The sequence below is a fragment of the Geotrypetes seraphini genome, chromosome 9, assembly GCF_902459505.1.
Source record: "Geotrypetes seraphini chromosome 9, aGeoSer1.1, whole genome shotgun sequence".
Lineage (NCBI taxonomy): Eukaryota > Metazoa > Chordata > Amphibia > Gymnophiona > Dermophiidae > Geotrypetes > Geotrypetes seraphini.
The window spans coordinates 94572779-94591374 of record NC_047092.1 but is presented as its reverse complement, the minus strand read 5'-3'; the positions used below and the strand labels follow the sequence as shown (position 1 = coordinate 94591374).

The following is an 18596-nucleotide window of genomic DNA, read 5'->3' as shown; positions in this document are numbered from 1 at the left end:
TTTATCAGCGCCTCTACCATCTTTCCCGGTACCGAAGTCAGACTCACTGGTCTTTAATTTCCCGGATCTCCCTTCGAACCTTTCTTGAAGATCGGCGTAACATTCGCCACTTTCCAGTCTTCCAGAATCTTTCCTGATTTGATCGACAGATTGGCTATTAGTTGGAGTAGTTCAGCTATAACCCCTTTCAGTTCCTTAATTACCTTCAGGTGGATGCCATCTGGTCCCATGGATTTATGTTTTTTAAGTCTATCAATCTGTCTGCATACCTCTTCTAGACTGTCATCCCTGTCAGTTTCCCATCTTCATTTCCTGTGTATAGCCTGTTGGCTTCCAGTATATTGGATATATCCTCTTCGGTAAATATAGACGCAAAAAATGTGTTCAGTTTGTCAGCGATGGCTTTGTCCTCCTTTAGTAACTCCCTTTATTCCCTAGTCATCTAATGGCCCCACCGCTTCCTTTGTGGGTTGTTTCCCCTTAATATATTGAAAGAACAGCTTAAAGTTTTTGGCCTCCTTGACTATTTTTTCTTCATAGTCTCTTTTGGCCCCTCTTACTGCCTTATGGCACTTGCTTTGATGTTGTTTGTGCTTTTTCCATTTTTCTTCCGTTTTTGTCGTTTTCCATTCTTTAAACAGTCTTCTTGTCTCTGATCGCTTTCTTCACTGCTACAGTGAGCCATACGTTCCTTGTTCTTCTTCCTCTTGGAACCCTTGTTGATACGCAGTATATATAAATTTAGCGCCTCTGTGACTGTGTCCTTAAAAAGGGTCCATGCTTGTTCTAGCATATTTACAGTGCTTATGCTCTTCCTAATCTTCCTCACCTCATGACTCTCATCCCTTCATAGTTCCCTTTTTGGAAGTTCAGTGCCGTGGCCGTCATTCTGGATCGATTTTTTTGTTCCTGTGTCTAGGTTGAAGTGGATCATGTTGTAATCACTGTTTCCCAGCGTCCCTTCTACTTCTATACCTTGTGCCAGTCCTCGTAGTCCATTTCGAATTAAGTCTAGAATTGCATTTCCTCTCGTATTTTCCATGACAAGTTGTTCCAGGAATCAATATCCTACAGCATCCAGGAATTTGGTTTCTGTACTGCAGCTGGAGTTGCCTAGGTTGCAATCTATCCCCGGATAATTGAAGTGGCCTATGATAACTGCATTCGTAGTTAATCTCGTCCGTCATTTCTCCATCAGTCTGTTTGGACTGCCCTGGGGGTTGGTAGTAGATACCGATCTTCGTATCCGTTCCATTTGTTCCTGGTATTTTGTCCCATAGAGACTCTACCTTATTGTTCATTTCTGGCGTGTTCTCTCTGGTAGACTCAGTTCCCTCTTTTTTGTATAGGGCAATACCCCCATCTTTTTGTCATACTCTGGCTCTGCGGTATAGCTTGTATCCCTTTAGTATAGTGTCTCAGATGTACTCGTTCCACCATGTTTCCGTGATGCTGATCATGTCTAGTTTATCTTTTTATGCTATAGCTTCCAATTTCCCCATTTTATTTCGTAGGCTCCTTGCGTTTGTGTACACTTTGCGGCCTGTTACTTTCTTGCATTTTCTTCTTCATTCTGTCTCCCTCGCTTCTGTTCCATTCGATTCATCGGGATTTCTATCTTGCCTATGATCTGTTGAGTCTTCCCTGCAAACTTCTTGCACGGTATCCTCTGGGTATACTGTTTCCCGAACCATCGACTCTTGGTCGACTGTTGGCTTTTCCCTTCTTAGTTTAAAAACTTCTCAATTTCTCGCTTGATGTTGCTTGCAAGTAACCTTGTTGCATCTCCGCTGAGGTGCAATCCATCTTTCCTGTGTAGTTTGCTCTTCCACCAGAATGCTGGCCAGTTGCGCACGAAGTGGAACTCTTCTTTCTAACACCAGCGTCTCATCCATGTGTTGACTGCTTGCAGTTCCATCTGCCTCTTCCCATCGGCCTTGGGTACTGGCAAGATCTCTGAGAACATTACCATCGGTGTTGTGATCTTCAGCTTCCTTCCTGGATGCGGACAGCCTCACAAGTAGACTTGCTTGTAGAAACTCAGAAGTTTCGAGTCTGCCACACTGCACATGCGCAAGTGCCTTCCCGCCCTGCACAGGGCGAGTCTCCTCAGTTCTCACTTTTCCGCGGAGCCGAGAAGTCTATACTTTGACGCTCTGCGCTGAACTTCATTCGCTTCATGCCTTCTCTTCACCGCGGTTTGTGTTATTTTCTTTTGCGAATCGCTGTGTCTCTTTCTTTTCTGTTAGTTTTAAAAAAAATTATTTTTTTGTTGGCTGACTGGTGGGACGGGTCGCTAAATAGGATTTGGCACGTTAGCACTGTCATTGGTTTTAATGCCTTCTATGCTTTTACACTTCATATGTATGCATTTTTAATCACATTCTTATCCTATGCACCTGGGGTGTTTTTTCTTGTTTCTTGTTCAAGTTTCAAGTTTATTTAAAAAAATTTATACTGCTTAATCAAATTTCTAGGCAGTATACAGAAATAAAAAGTGTCTTAAAAACAAGTTAAAGATAAATTACTAAACAGAACCAGGTTAGGTTAGTAAACACATACAAACATATATACTAACTACACACAATTAGGAAAGAAGGGCGAGAACTACATTCTTTGAGAAAATGAGCACAATTAAGGGAAAAACAATAGGTAAGGGTAAAAAGCTATAAAACTTGTTTTAGTCCTTAAAAGAACAGTTGTTATCCAAAAGCATCTTGGAACAAGAATGTTTTTAATTTTGCTTTAAATTGCTTTAGCACGGATTTGATTCGTAAGTGATTAGGCAGCAAATTCCAGAGAGAAGGTGCAGTGACAGCAAAATTATTGGATCTCAGTATGTTGATTTAATTTTAATGATGGTATGACAAGGAGATTCTGTGATGTAGAACGAAGCAATTTAGTGGGACTATATGGAATTAGGAGTCTATCAATGAACTCTGGTTGATTGTTCGAGTGAGCTATAAAAGTTAAAAGTAAGATTTTGTAGATAATTCTGTGTTCAATGGGTAACCAATGTGCATTGAACAGAAGAGGAGAAACATGATCATATTTCTTTGCGTCATAAATAATCTTGAAAGCTGTATTCTGCACTATCTGAAGGCATCTTATTTCCTCTTTTGTAATGCCCTTATACAAGAAATTACCAAAGAATGGATCAATGTATTCAAGGAAGCTGGGTCTAGTAGTTTAAAGAGGGAACGTATCATTCTAAGATGGTGAAAGCATTTCTGAACAACCGTTCTAATTGTGATAGAAAAATTTACAGTCAAAAGTGACTCCTAGCAGATTTAAAGTGGGTATGACTTTAATTGGGAGAGATTCAAATTTCAAGGGGGCCTGAACAGTTATTCCATCTTTAAAGGGAAAGATCATTAATTTTGATTTATTGATGTTAAAGGACAACCTATTTAAATCTAACCACAATTTGATTTTTTCTAGCTTGTGGTTGATAGATGCAACATCCTCTTACGTTATTAAGATTGATGGGGTGGATTAACTGCACATCATTAGCATAAGCAAACGTGGTGAAGCCAATGGATTGTCCCACAGTCAAAAGGGGGGACATAAAGATGGAGCCTTGTGGAATTCCGTATTTAGTAGAAGGCTCAGATGATGTACCGTTGAAAATAACCTTAGATGATCTATCTGAAAAATGAGGTGAACTAGTCCATGACTTGACCTATTATGCTAATTTCGTGAAGACGTGATAGTAATAAGTTATGTTCAATGGTGTCGAAAGCAGAGGAAAGATCTAAGGAGAAGAGCAGAACTAACTGATGAAGGTCAAGATAGTAGAGTATTTTTGTGGTTAGTCCTAGCAGAGAGTTTGGTAGAATGATGATGATGAAAACCAGTTTGGCTGGGATGTAGAACCTTTGTTTTCTCAATAAAATCAGAAATTTGGTGAAAGACAATTTTTTTCAGTAAGTTTAGCCAAAAATGGTATGTTAGCTATAGGTCGATAATTAGACATGTCTTGGATATTGGTTTTATGGTCCTTGATGATTGGATAAATAATTGATTGTTTCCAAGTTTTGGGTAAGGAATCTGATGATAGACTAGAGTTGACCAAGTCTTTAATATATGGACTGAAAATAGAAAAGAATCGTTTTAAGAGGAGGAATGACTTCTGAGCTGGTCCCTTTTATACACTGCAGCCTTCATTGGATTTTTCTTTATTTTTTTGCCTTTTGTGTAGATATTCAAGGTGTACAGGTAGGCTCTGTTACTTTTGCTGTTGACTTTTTGATATATCTGACTTGCTCTGAGACCTCCCTGACTAATTTTTTTAGAAAAGTTTCAGGAATATGGTGATTATGCAGGATTCAGATTCAATTTGGGGAAATCAGTTCCACTCTCTATTTTTCCCCAGAGGTGAGAACAGGTTGGGGATCCCAGTTCTTCCTGAAATGAGCTGAAGGGTCATTTAAATATCTGGGAATTCAATTAACGATCCATTTATCTCTATGTACAAGTTTAATGTCCCCAAAATGTTACAAGCGACACAACAGCTCTTGAATAATTAGAGGGACCTTCTCATATCTCTGTTAGGACATATAAGTTTGTTATGCACGATGGTACTGCCAAAATGGCTTTATCTGGTCCAAACTCTCCCCCTTGTTACTAGTCAAAGACAATTGAATCGCATGTTTTCTACTTTTTGTTGAGCAAATAAAAAGCCAAAATGAAGGTTTCTCAATTTTTAATTATGGGGTGGAATCACAGAGGGCTAGGTTTTCCTAATATTCAGTTGTATAATTACATTTATCTTCTCTGTCATATTGGAGACTGGATCTCCCAGATGCAGAATTATACTCCTATTGCAATTAAACAGGCTCACCATACCCCTTATTTTTATTCTTTGTTTCATCTGGGACATGATCAGACACCACTGTGGATGAAAATTAGCCTTCTTTTGCGACCATTGAGGTCTAGAGGTGGTTGATTAAAGCTTTGGGGTGAGATCCCGATATTACAGACTTGCTGCCACTGAGAAGTAATTTGATGTAGCTTTTGTAAGTTGGGAATAGGAAGGCTTACTGCGACTAGAACATATGAGGGCCATTCAAAAAAGCATCAGACCTTTATTCATAAAAAATACTCTTTTTCAGGTACAAAAATCTTATACAAATCTCCTTCAAGGTAGTCCCATTGGGCTGCCACACACTTCTTCCAACGGTTCTGCCACTGTCAGAAGCAGTGCTGGAACACCTCTTTTGAGTTTGCTCACAACGGGTTCGTCGCATTCTGCATGATGTCTTCTCTTGACTGAAATCTGGCCCTTTCAGGGGCATTTTCAGCTTGGGGAGAAGTCAGAAGACACACGGAGCCATGTCAGGAGAGTAGAGAGCCTGAGAAATCACAGGTGTGTTGTGTTTGGCTAGGAAACTCTGTATCAAATGTGAAGAATGGGCAGGTGCGCTATTGTGATGGAGCTGCCAGTTGCCCGCTGCCCACAGGTCCGGCTGTTTGCGTCTCATAGGATTACGAATGCGACGCAGAACCTCTTGATAGTACCCCTTGGTGATGGTTGTGCCTTGTGGTATGTACTCATGATGAACCATGCCACTGGAGTCAAAGATGATCAGCATGACTTTGACATTGCTGTGGACCTGTCTTGCTTTTTTTGGCCTCGGGGATATTGAATGCTTCCATTGTGATGACATCAACTTAGTCTCTGGGTCATACCCATAAACCCAGGACTCAACGCCAGTGATCACTGTGCTGATAAAGTTGGGATCACTGTTCACAGTCTTCAGCATGTCCTGTGTGATCTCCAAACGGAGTTGCTTCTGCTCAATCGTTAGCAGCTTTGGCATGAACTTTGCTGAAATTCTCCTGAAGCCCAAATCCTTAGTCAAAATGGAATGAATGGATCCAACACTGATGCTCACCTCATCTTCAAGTTCTCTGATTGTGATTCAATGATCCTCCATCACTAGGGTCCTCATTTCTGGATGTTGAGGGCCTACCAGAACGTGCTTCACTCTCCACTGATGTGCGGCCATCTTGAAGCAGTTGTACCACTCCTTTATCTGTGTGGTGCCCATTGCTTCGTCCCCAAAGGCCTGTTGAGTCTTGCGGATCATTTCCACTTGGGAATTGCCAAACTTTACTCAAAATTTATTTCAGTAGCATTGTTCAACTTTTTCTGTCATTTTGTCAAAAATGAAAATCCAACGGCGCTCACTTACACTTCCTCACTCATTGGCGGTCTGCCGGCAACTGACAGCTTCTGTAGGCGGGAAAAAAATTCAAGCATGCACATTAGGGTCGTCTACATATGTGCAACAAACCACTCCTCCCTAGCTTTATTTGTTTACGCAAGAAAAATTAAGGTCTGATACTTTTTGAATGGCCCATGTATCTTAACTGATGAAGGTGTCTTAATGAAAATTGAGGAGCTGCAGAAAAGAATTGGAGATAGGAGGGACAATAGGTTTGTCTATTGCCAGATTAAGCACTATTTGGAATCCCTCAACAGAGCAGAACTCCTCAAGCAAATTGGATCTAAATTAAGAGACTTTTTGCAGTAAACACAGAGGTGGAGCTAACTGTCTCTAGCTTATATAAAGCTTTGAATAAGCTGCTTTCCCTCAAGGATGTAAGCAAATGACACCAGGCATAGGAAGAGGATATAAATATAATTTGGGGACTTGGGACATGTTAGTTAATATTAGGAGTATACCCACTTTGACACAAAGTGCCTGGTTGAAGGAATGTTGCTATAGAGTTTTGCTCCTAGCATATCTAATGCAAAAGCAATTGTATTGTAGTGGAGGTATCAAACTTCTATTTGTGTTAAGTGTGGACAAGCAGACAATATACTTGCCCATAACTTTTGGAGTTGTCCAAGAATTCAGCACTATTGAACATGCATGATAGATCATATGTTTGGCCTCTTAGATATCCAGATAAGGGGTTCTGTAGCCCAGCCTGTACTAGATATGCTTGGTGCCTTTGGTAGAATGGATAAAGGAACTTTATTGCTTTGTCACAAAATGTGTCTGGTGGCACAAAAATATATTCTGCAATGTTGGACCTATAGCAACCCCCTTGCATTTGGCATTGACATAATCATTTTCATCATCATCTATTTTACTACTTGGGATCTAGCTAGGTACTTGGGACATGGGTTGACCACTGTTGGAAACAGAATACTGGGCTTGATGGACTTTTGATCTGTTCCAGTATGACAATTCTTATGTTCTTAAGTTCTTATCAGTTGGCTAGATGGGAGGCCAGAGATGCTGGAGGCTCCCGGAAACAGGAAACTCAATATTTGAAGGTGGCGGCGGCCAAAAAAGCAGACGATGCTTGGAATTATTTAAAAAAGGGATGGTTAACAAGACTAAAGATATTATAATACCTCTGTATTGCTCCATGGTGTGACCTCACCTGGAGTATTGCGTTCAATTCTGTTTTCCTTATCTCAAGAAAGATATAGCGGCACTAGAAAAGGTTCAAAGAAGAGTGACCAAGACTTGGGGACACTCAATGAAACTGCAGGGGGAAATACTTTTAAAACCAATATGAGGACATTTTTTTTCACTCAGAGAATAGTTAAGATCTGGAACGCGTTGCCAGAGGTTGTGGTAAAAGCAGATAGCGTAACTGGTTTTAAGAAAGATTTTGATAAATTTCTGGAGGAAAAGTCCATAGTCTGTTATTAAGACATGGGGGGAAGCCTCTGCTTGCCCTAGATCAGTAGCATGGAATGTTGCTACTCTTTGGGGTTTGGCCTGGTACTAGTGATCTTGATTGGCCACCGTGAGAATGGGCTACTGGCCACCGTGAGAATGGGCTACTGGGCTTGATAGAGCATTGGTCTGACCCAGTAAGGCTGTTCTTATGTTCTTACATGATATATATACACATATATACAGAAGCTTTACCTGAGAAGCTGAAGTTTGTTGTTAAATGAGCTGTAAAACATTTTATAAGACTGTGCTTATTCTTTTTTCAAAATGAACACCAAGAGAAATGAAGTACAGTAAACTCTCAGTTATCGGCACTCAGGGGGTTGGTAGATGCTAGATAACTGCAGTTTCTGATTGCTTGAGAGTTACTAGAAATAGTTTTGTCGCCCTTCCCACTTCATCCCCCGAGCTCTACTTGTAGGTCCAGCATCTGTGCGCGGATCTGCCTTCCTGGACCCCTCTCACTTATCGAAAGCAGTCCTGACCCACCAACTCCCCCTCCCTCCTCCTCTCACTCTCACTTACTCGAAACAACAGTGGCAGCCAATCAGCAAAGATAGTGCAGTAAACAGGCTGCTCGTGGCCAGTCCCAGCATGGCCTTTTCTGTGCCATGCTGGAAGTGACACAGCAGAGGAAAGGCCTTGCTGGGGCTGGCCACAAACAGCCTGTTTACAGCGGTGCTTCTGCTGCTGCTTTGGGAAGATGAGGGAGGAAGTGGGGTTGGTGGGTCAGAACCGCTGCTGCTTCGGGGCCTTTAGGGAAGGACAGAGGAGGGGTTGTCTAGTAGAGAATGACATGGTGATTGTTACTCATGGGTAGCTGCGGGTAACTCACCGAAACGGGGAGGAGGAAAAAATGGTTGCCTGGGTATGGGGACAAAGCCATTTACCGCCCCGTGGAATGGTGAATGGCCTTGTCCCCGCAGTTAAATATTTTGCATGCGTTGCCTCACATCACCCCTCACGATCACTCGGTCCAGCAGCCCCCTCCCAATCACTGCAGTCCTGGCATCTCCCTTCCCCTCATCTTCGCTGACAATTTTCATTGCTGTATCTCCGAGCGGCACAAGCATTTTCACAAGTCGCGTGCAGCTGCCTGAAACCTCCTTTGATGAAACTGGAAGTTGCATAAGAGGAGAAATTTCCTAACAGCCACATGTGATTTGAGAAAAGGCTTGGACCACTCGGAGACAGAACAATGAAAATCACCAGCGAAGGTAAGGGGAATGAAGGAAGGAGATGCCTGGACTGTGGGAGGGAGGGGGCTGCTGTACAACACGAAGGGCGTTGAAGGGGAGGGGAGAGACAAACAGACACTGAAGGAAAATGGGAAGGAGCAAGAGAGGGGATCACGCTGGAAGGAAGTGATGAGAGGGGGAGGGGAGGGAGGAGCAGATGCTGTATGTTAGTGGGGAGAAGATGCTGAAGGAAAGTAGGGAGGTGAGAGAGTAGAACAGACGCTGAAGGGGGGAGAAGAGAGGGGAGCACATACTGGATGGAAGGAGGTGATAAAGTCCATACTGGATTGGGGAGACAGATACCAGATCTGAGGGGAGGAAAGGAGGAGAGAGATGCTAAAAACTACCTGAGGGAGGGAAGGGAAGAAGACTATGGAGGGAGCAGAGGGAAGAAGACCAATTGGTGGGGGTGGGGTGGAGGGAGAGATAGAAGGGAGAGGTGGATGGTTTCTGGTAGAGGCATACAAACAGAGCAGATGCCATATGGAAGAGGCAGAGAGAAAACAGACAGTGGATGGAACAAATAGAATGAAGAAATACTTTTTTACGGAAAGGGTGGTAGATGCGTGGAATAGTCTCCCAGAAGAGGTGGTGGAAACAGAGATTGTGTCTGAATTCAAGAGGGCCTGGGATAGGCATGTGGGATTTCTCAGAGAAAGAGATAATGATTACTGTGGATGGGCAGACTAGATGGGCCATTTGGCCTTTAGCTTCCGTCATGTTTCTATGACAAGAAGATGAGGAAAGCAGAAACCAGACAATAAAGGTTTTTTTTGTTTGCTTTAGGATAAAGTAGTATTGTAATTGTGTTGATAAACATTTATAAACAAAGCCCTGCCAACTAAAGATCTCTTTCTCTAGTTTGGCAGCCAGAACTTCGATTTATAAAATGACAATTGTACAGAATATTGTTTCTTTTTATACTTTAATAAAATAAGTTCAGTAAAAAATTATTTGAGACTTGTGTAGATGAGATCAGATGGTTTGCGGGGATGGGGCGACCAAGCTCACAGGGACGAGGTCCAAGCTCACAGAGATGGGGACTGAGCTCGTGAGGACGGGGTGGAGACGAGGACAAATTTTTTCCCTGTGCCCTTCTTGTCCGGTTAGAACCACTGCCGCTTTTGGGGGCTGGAGGGCCGATTATTTTTTATTTTTTGCTGGTGATTTTTTTTTTTTTCCCTGGTTGGGTGAGAGTGCTGGTTGCTTGAGTCCTGGATAATCGAGATTCTACTGTACTTTGTAACTTTGCAGGATGGGAAGGAAGGCAGTATGAAAAACTTGACATGAGATTATCTTTATTTGTTTAACAGTTCATAAATAAATATTGTTGAAATATAAACCAATGTAAAAATAACCCTGGGACTCTGTCTTTGACTACTGTAACATGATCCTGCTAGACATTCCAAAGTACATGATTAAGCAGATTTAGATGGTACAAAACACAGGAAATTTGAGGCTGATGAATGCCACCTTGCTACTGAAAGAATTACACTGCCTCTTGATTGAAAGCAGGGTGAAATTCAAGATCTTGTTGCTGACACAAAATCATTCATCTCTCAGAATCACAATATCTAGCGACAGACTATCACCACACACTAGCATGCACACTACACCCTTGAGCCAAAACCTCCTGCTGGAAATACCCTCCTTCAGAGGCATCAAATACAAAAGCACCAGGAAAAGAATGTTCTCAGTGATGGCTCCAAGGTGGTGGAATACCCTTCCTAAGGAACTAAAACTAGAAGAGGAAACCAGAAAGTTCAAAAAAGCGATGACCATCCTCTTCACAGAATACTATAGCCAATAATGCAACAACGAAGAGATAGTTGGCTAGTCTCCACTAGGAACATCTATAGGATAAACATAGTAGGGGGGGATAAGATAATCAAAGCACAGATAACCAGATTTATCAGGAAGTCAGTACTTCCAAGATGAACATAGATCACGATACAGACAGTAAGCGCAAATTGAAATAGTAGTATGAACACAGTACACAACACTAATTATGGATGTATATATTTATGTGTCTATAAGAAGGTATAATATGAATAAATATCTGATATATTTTATATAGGCATGTGCAAGTAGGTATGTATAAGCAGGTAGATTGATTATATTTTATAGATGGAAATAAGAAAGAGGATTGATTATGGTTTAAGAGGGCTGTATTGAGAACCAACTCAGAAAATGCTAAGAGGAGCATAATCAAAACTTAAAAATGTCCAAAAACCTGCCTAAGTCGGCACTTGGATATCCTAATAGCAGGGACATCCAAGTGCTGCTAATCAAAACAAAATTTCTGGACGTTCAGCAGCCCTTCTAAATTCCTGTGCTTCAGAGTTCAAATGGGCATGTTGGGAGGTGTGTTATGGGTGGGCATCAGGTGGGCTTTCGAAGCTTTCCCAGGACATCCTAGTTGAAACTTACACGCCGGGACCTAGATGAATATAAAACATCTAATAAACTAACAAGATGACCACTGGAGGGTTTCAGGCATGACCCCCTTTACTCCCCCCGTGGTCACAACCCCCTCCCATCACCCAAAGAGTGGAAAAAACTCAGGCTTCCTATCAGCTGATCGCAGAGGTATCCCGATTAGCTGAGCTGGTTTCGGGGAGTCCTGCCGGCTCAGCTGGTGGAGGATTCCCCTGCCAGGATCAGCTGAACCAGCAAAGAGATCAGATTCCTCACACTTACCGATCCCACAGCCTGCTACACAAAGACTCCCCCTAACATCTCCCTCCGTACCTTTCCTCAGCACAATCGGCAGGAGGGATGTCCACTCCTTCTTTACCCTGATACCCCACTCCAAACCGCGGCACTCCCCAAACTCCCGGCACCCCATTCCGACATTCCCCGAACTCCCAGCACTCCACCCCATCAACCCTATACCTTCAATGATAAACTGGTAGGAGGGATGTGGCATAGTGGATAGAGCTACAACCTCAACACCCTGAGGATGTGGTTCAAACCCCACGCTGCTCCCTGTGACCCTGGACAAGTCACTTAATCCTCCACTGCCCCAGATACATTAGATAGACTGTGAGCCCATTGGGACAGATAGAGAAAATGCTTAAAATACCTGTATGTAAACCGCTTTGAGTGTGGTTGTAAAAAGGTGGTATACAAGTCACTCCTGCCGGCAGGCCCGCCTTCATAATGGTGGCCTTCCCCTTGTCGGTGCGGGGAGGCGCTTAAGGCTCTGATTGGCCCAGGCACCTAAGACCTCTTCTATGGGAGGGACCTTAGGTCCTGGGCCAATCTTGGCCCCTTAAGTGCCTGGGCCAGTCAGAGCTTTAGGCCCCTCCCCAGTGCACCGGGAAGGGGAAGGCTGCCATTATGAAGGCAGTTCTGCTGGCAGAAGGAAAGAAGTGTGAATTCCTCTTGTCGGATTATCATTGAAGGTTGATGGGGTAGAGTGCCAGGAGTTTGGGGAGTGTCGGGATGGGGTGCCAGGTGTTTTGGGAGTGTCAGGTGGGGTGCTGGGAGGTCAGGGAGTGCCACAGTTTGGAGTGGGGTGTTGGGGATCAGTGTGGCCCGGCAGCATGAAGGAGTGTGCATCCCTCCTGTAGATTGTACTGAGGAAAGTTATGGGGGGGGGGTGATTGATGGGGTGTAGGGTAGGGGGCTGCTAGATCGGTGCGTGTGAGGGAAGGAGAGAGGAATTGGATCTCCTTGCCGGTTCAACTGATTCTGTCAGGGCAATCCCCCATCAGCTGAGCCAACAGGACTCCCTGAAACCGTCTCAGATGATTAGGATTCTTCTGCCGTGAACAGACAAGGTAGTTAGGTATGTATGCAAAACTTGCTTTTGTGCGTTTTTGATGTGGACATTTTTATTTTTGAAAATGTCCAAAAAAGATAAGACGTCCTAAGGACAAAAATGTCTACAAAGGTCATTTTCAGAAATAAAAGATAGATGTCTGGCTGTTTTGAAAATGGACATTTTCTATACTGGATTTCTGGACATTTTTTTTCAAAACATCCAAATATGACTTAGATGTACTATCAAAAATGCCCTTCTACCTCTATATTGTAATGCCTTTGCAAAAGCACAAGTATTGATTAAGGTTTAATAAAGTATTGATTATGGTTTAATAATGTCTGTATTGAAACCATCCCAGGAAACGCAAACTCTGTATTGTAACACCTTTATAGAAGCTCATATAAACCGCTCTGAATTGACTTCCCCAGCCATTTGCAATGGTATAGAAGCTAACAATAATTATACTTTTGTGGGCACTCTTTTGGTCCATGGAGTTGAATATATTTCTGCGAGCACTTTCACTGTCATGGAGGTATGTATATTTCTGTGCATACTTCCTTATGATGCCAGTATGTCTGTTGGTGTGGTTGTGTTCAATGGAGTTGTCTATTACTTTAGGTATTATAGTAGTATATAAAGTGTTTGTATATTTCATGGCATGCTTTTTACTGGTTTTCACAAAGCTATCTAAATAAAGCCATTATTATTTTCCAGATTGTAGATGAAAGGGAATTTTTTCAGATTATGCCCAACTATGCCAAGAATATCATTGTTGGCTTTGCCAGGATGAATGGAAGAACAATTGGAATTGTGGGAAATCAGCCCAAAGTGGCCTCAGGTATGAATAAGCATCTTATTGGCAGATTTAATTTTAATGTGGACAAATGCAAAGTGATGCATGTAGGGAAAAATAAAGTATAAGTATAACTTGAGTCTTGAGTTAAGTGTCAACAATATATTGAAGTCACTTTGAACAGTATATTGACATTTTCATCTCAGTGTACCACAGTTGTGAAAAAAGCAAATAGATTAGACTAAAAAAAAATAATGGAGAACAAACCTATATATCATTATGCTTCTCTATAGATCCATGATGTGACCACAGCTTGAGTACTGTGTGTAGTTGTAGTTTTCAGTGACTAGCAGCCCTTCACAACATATAGCCCGCGTGCTGTTTACGACCCAAAATGGCTCTCGCTGCACCCATGCCTGATATGGTTCTCCCTACCTGCTGTCTTCCTCTGATCCCTTTAAAGCTAATTACGGCAGCCTGCAGATAGAACATAGCAGGCTGCTGTCAGTCTCCGCAGCATGTTCCCTCTGTCGTGGTCCTGCCCCTGACATCAGAGAAGGGGCAGAACCGCGGCAGAGGAAATGTGCTGCGGAGCCAACGGCAACCTGCTAGGTTCGCTCTGCAGGCTGCCGTAATTAGCTTAGCAGCGGTCATGGCACGGAAAACAACCTCTTGCTGGGTGCAAGAAGCAGCAGAGGTAAGGTCCCGCCCATCGTGAGGGCCCTAGCGGGACGCTGGATCTGGACCATGGTGATGGGGGGGAGACAGAAAAGGACTGGGGAGGGAGAGAGACACAGAAAAGGATATTAGGCTTATTGGCCTGCCGGAGTCCCTCGCCACCGCGGATCTGCTCCCCTTGGTCTCCATATGGCTGCCCAAGGAGCTGGGAATGGATACCAGAGGCATCCCCCTGCTAGTTGAGAGGGCACATAGGTTGGGGATCCGACGAGATGGAGACCAAAGACCGTGCCCGACTTCTTAATTTTGCCGACAAGCAACATCTCATGGCCAGCTACAAATCGAAGAGCACCGTATCCTACGAGGGGCAAAGAATACTTCTGTTCCAGGACTATTCTCCACGAGTGTTGGAACAACGTCGAGCGATGGCTCCGTATTGCACCCAGCTCAACCAGCGACAGTTCCGCTTTGCCCTGCAATACCCAGCTAAGCTTTGGGTGCATAACAACAACCTGGCGCTCTATTTCTCCACCCCTGCGGAGATACACACCTTTCTGGAGGGATTGCCAGGATGACTGCCATGCGCTTGCAGCGTATGGGGACCCCGAGGAGCCTTTGCACCCACCCTGAAGACATGAGATGCTGGACCTGCAACCTTCTAGTGACTGCTGAGTACTTTGCCCGTCGGGGCTTGGACTAGAGGCCCTTCCCTCTCATTTTTCTTTCTTTTCCCTTTTCCTCCCTACCACTGCATTTTGCCACATTGCAAAGGGTACATGCTGGGTCTGTTTGGCTCTTGTCCTTCACTATTATTTCCCTCCTTTACGTTTCCTCTTTTCCTAAGTCCTGTGGTAGTCTCCTGAACTTGGGGCACCTGCTTGCTGTCAACTGGGGGAGCCTGGTGCCCTCCTGCAGAATGTAGCCTAGAGTTTGCCACATTAATGGCCCTGCTCCCGATAGGGAGAACATCGAGTGAGTGGGAACCCCGTGATGGGCTGAAATCTGGTGGTACCCTGCTAATCTGGTTTGCCTCACCCTTTTTCCTCCTTGGCTGTTGTTTTATTTTCTCTGCTTTCTAGCTCTCTCTTCCTTTTCCGTTTCATTCCTATCGCTTTCTTGTGCTCTGCTCTGTCTTTGGGACTTGTTCAATATGTTCTATGTTTTCTATCGTTTCCCTCATCACGAGGGCATTCTCTACTGGAGGGCCTGCAGTGTATGTTGCTGGCCATCACTTTTAGCTGAGGCCGCATCGGGGGCTCCTCTAGTCTGTCAAAACGGACTCCTTTTAAGCTGTATCATTCTCTTCTACCCTACATTACACTACCCTACCTTCTACATTAGCATGAGTTCTTGTTGAGGGGACGGGTGGATTTGAGGGTTGGTGAGGGAGAGGGGTCAGCTGTTCACCCATACAGAGGTTAGTCTCACCTAGTCATTGTGGGGCCTGCCAGGGGTTCACTGTTAACTATATATATCGCTGATTTTTTGCTGTTCTTTTGGCCAACTACTATGTTATCCGGCAACCCCGGATACTTTATCTGCTTGTTTATGCATTTACCCCTGTTTTGATGTTCCCATTGTGTTTTGCAGGGGGGAGACAGGGGGCCTGGTTATTTGTCATGGGGGTTCTCATTTGGATCTTCCCGGTGGGAGGGAGACTTCCTGTTAAGACGAGGGAGCAGAGGGGATGCGGACGATGTGGAGGGGAAGGGGGGGTGGGTTGGAGGACTGGAGGAGGGGGCCTAGTTGGGGATTGGTGTGGGGATGCAGGTAGCTGAAGGCTGTATTAGGGCAGGGGTCTCTTTTTATCTATTGTCAGGTAGTCCTTGAATTGGGTAGGTGCTGGGTGGGGAGAATAATAGGGTTTAAGTGGGACCTTTTTATTCTGACATGTCTTAGATCTGGGTTTGAGAGAGAGGCTGGGTGGATAAGTGTAGGCAGTCCTTTTTGGGAACAGGGAATTGGAAGGTTAGGGGAGGACATTTTGGGAGGGGGGAGAGGGGAGGCAGGCCTAGGAGTATGTCTGTGGTATGGCTATGGATGAATGTGGGTTGGATTGTTTGATAGCAGGGTGGGGGGAGGTATCTAGCAGACGGGGGACTGGAGGGACTAGGAGCTCTGCTAATTCCTGGAGACGGGCCTAGCTGGGGGGCCTGGTCTCTGGTTTGTTTTTCCTTCATCTTTTGGATACAGTTTTGGCTGTTTCTGCTTAGTAGCTAACTTGACTGTAATCACTCTTAATGTTGATGGTATACACTCTCCAATAAAGCGTAAGAAAATCCTTACTTGGCTTAGGAAACATCAGATTGACATAGCCTTCCTACAGGAAACCTATTTTGACCAGTGCTGAGCATGAGAAGCTGAGTAGAGAGTGGGTGGGAGATGTGAGCTATTTCTCTTACAATGGTAGACAGAGAGGGGTGGCCATTCTAATGCATAAACAGGTCCCTCTCCGCATCCATAAGACCATTCAGGACAAGGAAGGTCGCTACATACTAGTCTTGGGGGAGCTATGGGGATCTCAGCTCCTCTTTTGTAACCTTCATGCCCCAAATGTTTATAGTCATAGCTTTTACTCTGGGCTGTTGGGTATTATAGCGCAGTATCCTACGTATCAATTGATTGTGGGGGGATTTAAATTTCACAGCTGATCCTACTATGGACTGCTCTCCTGCCAAGCCGCCCCCTGGAATTCCACTCACATGGGGGTTAATTTCTTGTTTGACCGTCTAGCGGTGGTAGATGCGTGGAGAACTTTTCACCCATTTGAAAGTGGGTACACATTCTACTCTAACCCTCATTCTATGTATTCCCGACTGGACTATGTTTTGGTGTCCACTACGATCTTTATACGGGTGGACAAAGTTACTATCGAAGAAACCCCACTTTTCGGACATTCAGCGGTAGTGCTTGTTGTGGGGGTTACGGACCAGAGGGGGATAGGACCTGGCGTTTTCCCGTTGCTTTATATTCTGATAAGGATTTCCAGGCATATTTGCGGGCCCGCTGGTTGGAGTACGACTTGCACAATAACACTTCCGATGTAGACCCTGCGGTGTTTTGGGACGCTTCTAAAGCGGTGCTGCGGGGTCACATCATCCAATATGTTACCACAAAATGGAAACAGCAGGGGGAGAAACTTATGGCTCTCTCAGATCAGCTGGTGGCGTTGCATAAGCGTCATTGGGTGGGTCTCGCGGGGGAGGATGGTCAGCAAATTAAATCTCTTCGTCTTCACATTAATGAGATCTTGGATCAACGTGCTCGCCAGGATATTTTCTATCAGAAATTTCATCTCTATCAGTGGGGTGGTAAGGCGGGCAAACTTCTTGCAAATCTGGTATGGCCTTTTCGGAAAAAACAAATCATTAAGTTGGTGAAGAATACTCGGGGTGACCGCTTCACCCAGGATGCCCAAATTCGAGACCATGTGCGGAGGGACTTCACAGAGGCAGACAGGGATCACTTTTTTCGGGATCTTCATATTCTGCCGATCTCCGAGGCGCAGGCAGAAAAGCTGAATGGTCCCATATCCCTGGAGGAAATCCGTCAGGGGATCAAGAAGTTGAAGCTCACGAAGTCTCCGGGACCGGATGGGTGTGGCCCTGAATACTATAAACATTTGCCTGATTTTCTTGCTCAGCCTCTGGGGAACTATTTCAACTTCCTCTCCACATCCACATCGGGTATTAGCAGTAATCTAGCTCATATCACATTGCTCCTGAAACTGGGGAAGGATCCCACACAAGTGGGTTCAAATCGCCTGATCTCGTTACTCAATCAAGATGTTAAGTTGCTGGCTTCTTTCTTGGCAGCTCAGCTGAATCTGTTCTTACCCCAGCTCATTGAGGGCGATCAGGTGGGATTTGTTCCCCAGTGATATGCTTATATGAATCTTCTTAAGGCGATGACAGCAGTTCATGAGCATCGGGACAGAGGAGGTACTTCGACGATCATTGGGCTTGACGTGGAGAAGGCCTTTGATAGTATTTCATGGCAGTACCTTTTCTGGATGCTGAGGGAGTTTGGATTAGATGGGAACTTTCTCACTTGGATACAGGGCCTTTATACCATGCCGCAGGCATCAATGCTGGCCTCTCGCCTTCCTTTCTACTCTGCAGGGGGATGTGTCAGGGTTGTCCCCTCTCTCCATTGTTATTCGTCTTAGCTATCGAACCGCTAGCCATCAAGATTCGATCTAGTCCTGAGTTGTGTGGTAGTGCTGCCTGATTCAGGAAAAAATTTCGATTCGATTCAGTCTACTGAATTGGTTTTTCGATTCAATTCGATTTTCCTGCCCAATTGGGTGTTTTTTTCAAACATCCTGGTGGGTTTATTTTATAGCCTCTTCACCCCTTTTATAGCCTCTTCACCCCATTTGCCTTCTCCTAACCACACTGGCGCTGTGGTGTAAA

The 18596-nt window shown here is 44.3% G+C and overlaps 1 protein-coding gene across 1 annotated transcript in view; it reads left to right on the top strand.

Moving 5' to 3' along the window:
- PCCB (propionyl-CoA carboxylase subunit beta) overlaps positions 1 to 18596 on the top strand; it is an 892977-nt gene that overhangs the window by 658960 nt on the left and 215421 nt on the right. Inside the window, exon 10 of the mRNA XM_033959104.1 lies at positions 13425 to 13548. Within this exon, the coding sequence (XP_033814995.1) occupies positions 13425 to 13548 (124 nt within the window). The remainder of the gene's footprint in view (positions 1 to 13424; positions 13549 to 18596) is intronic.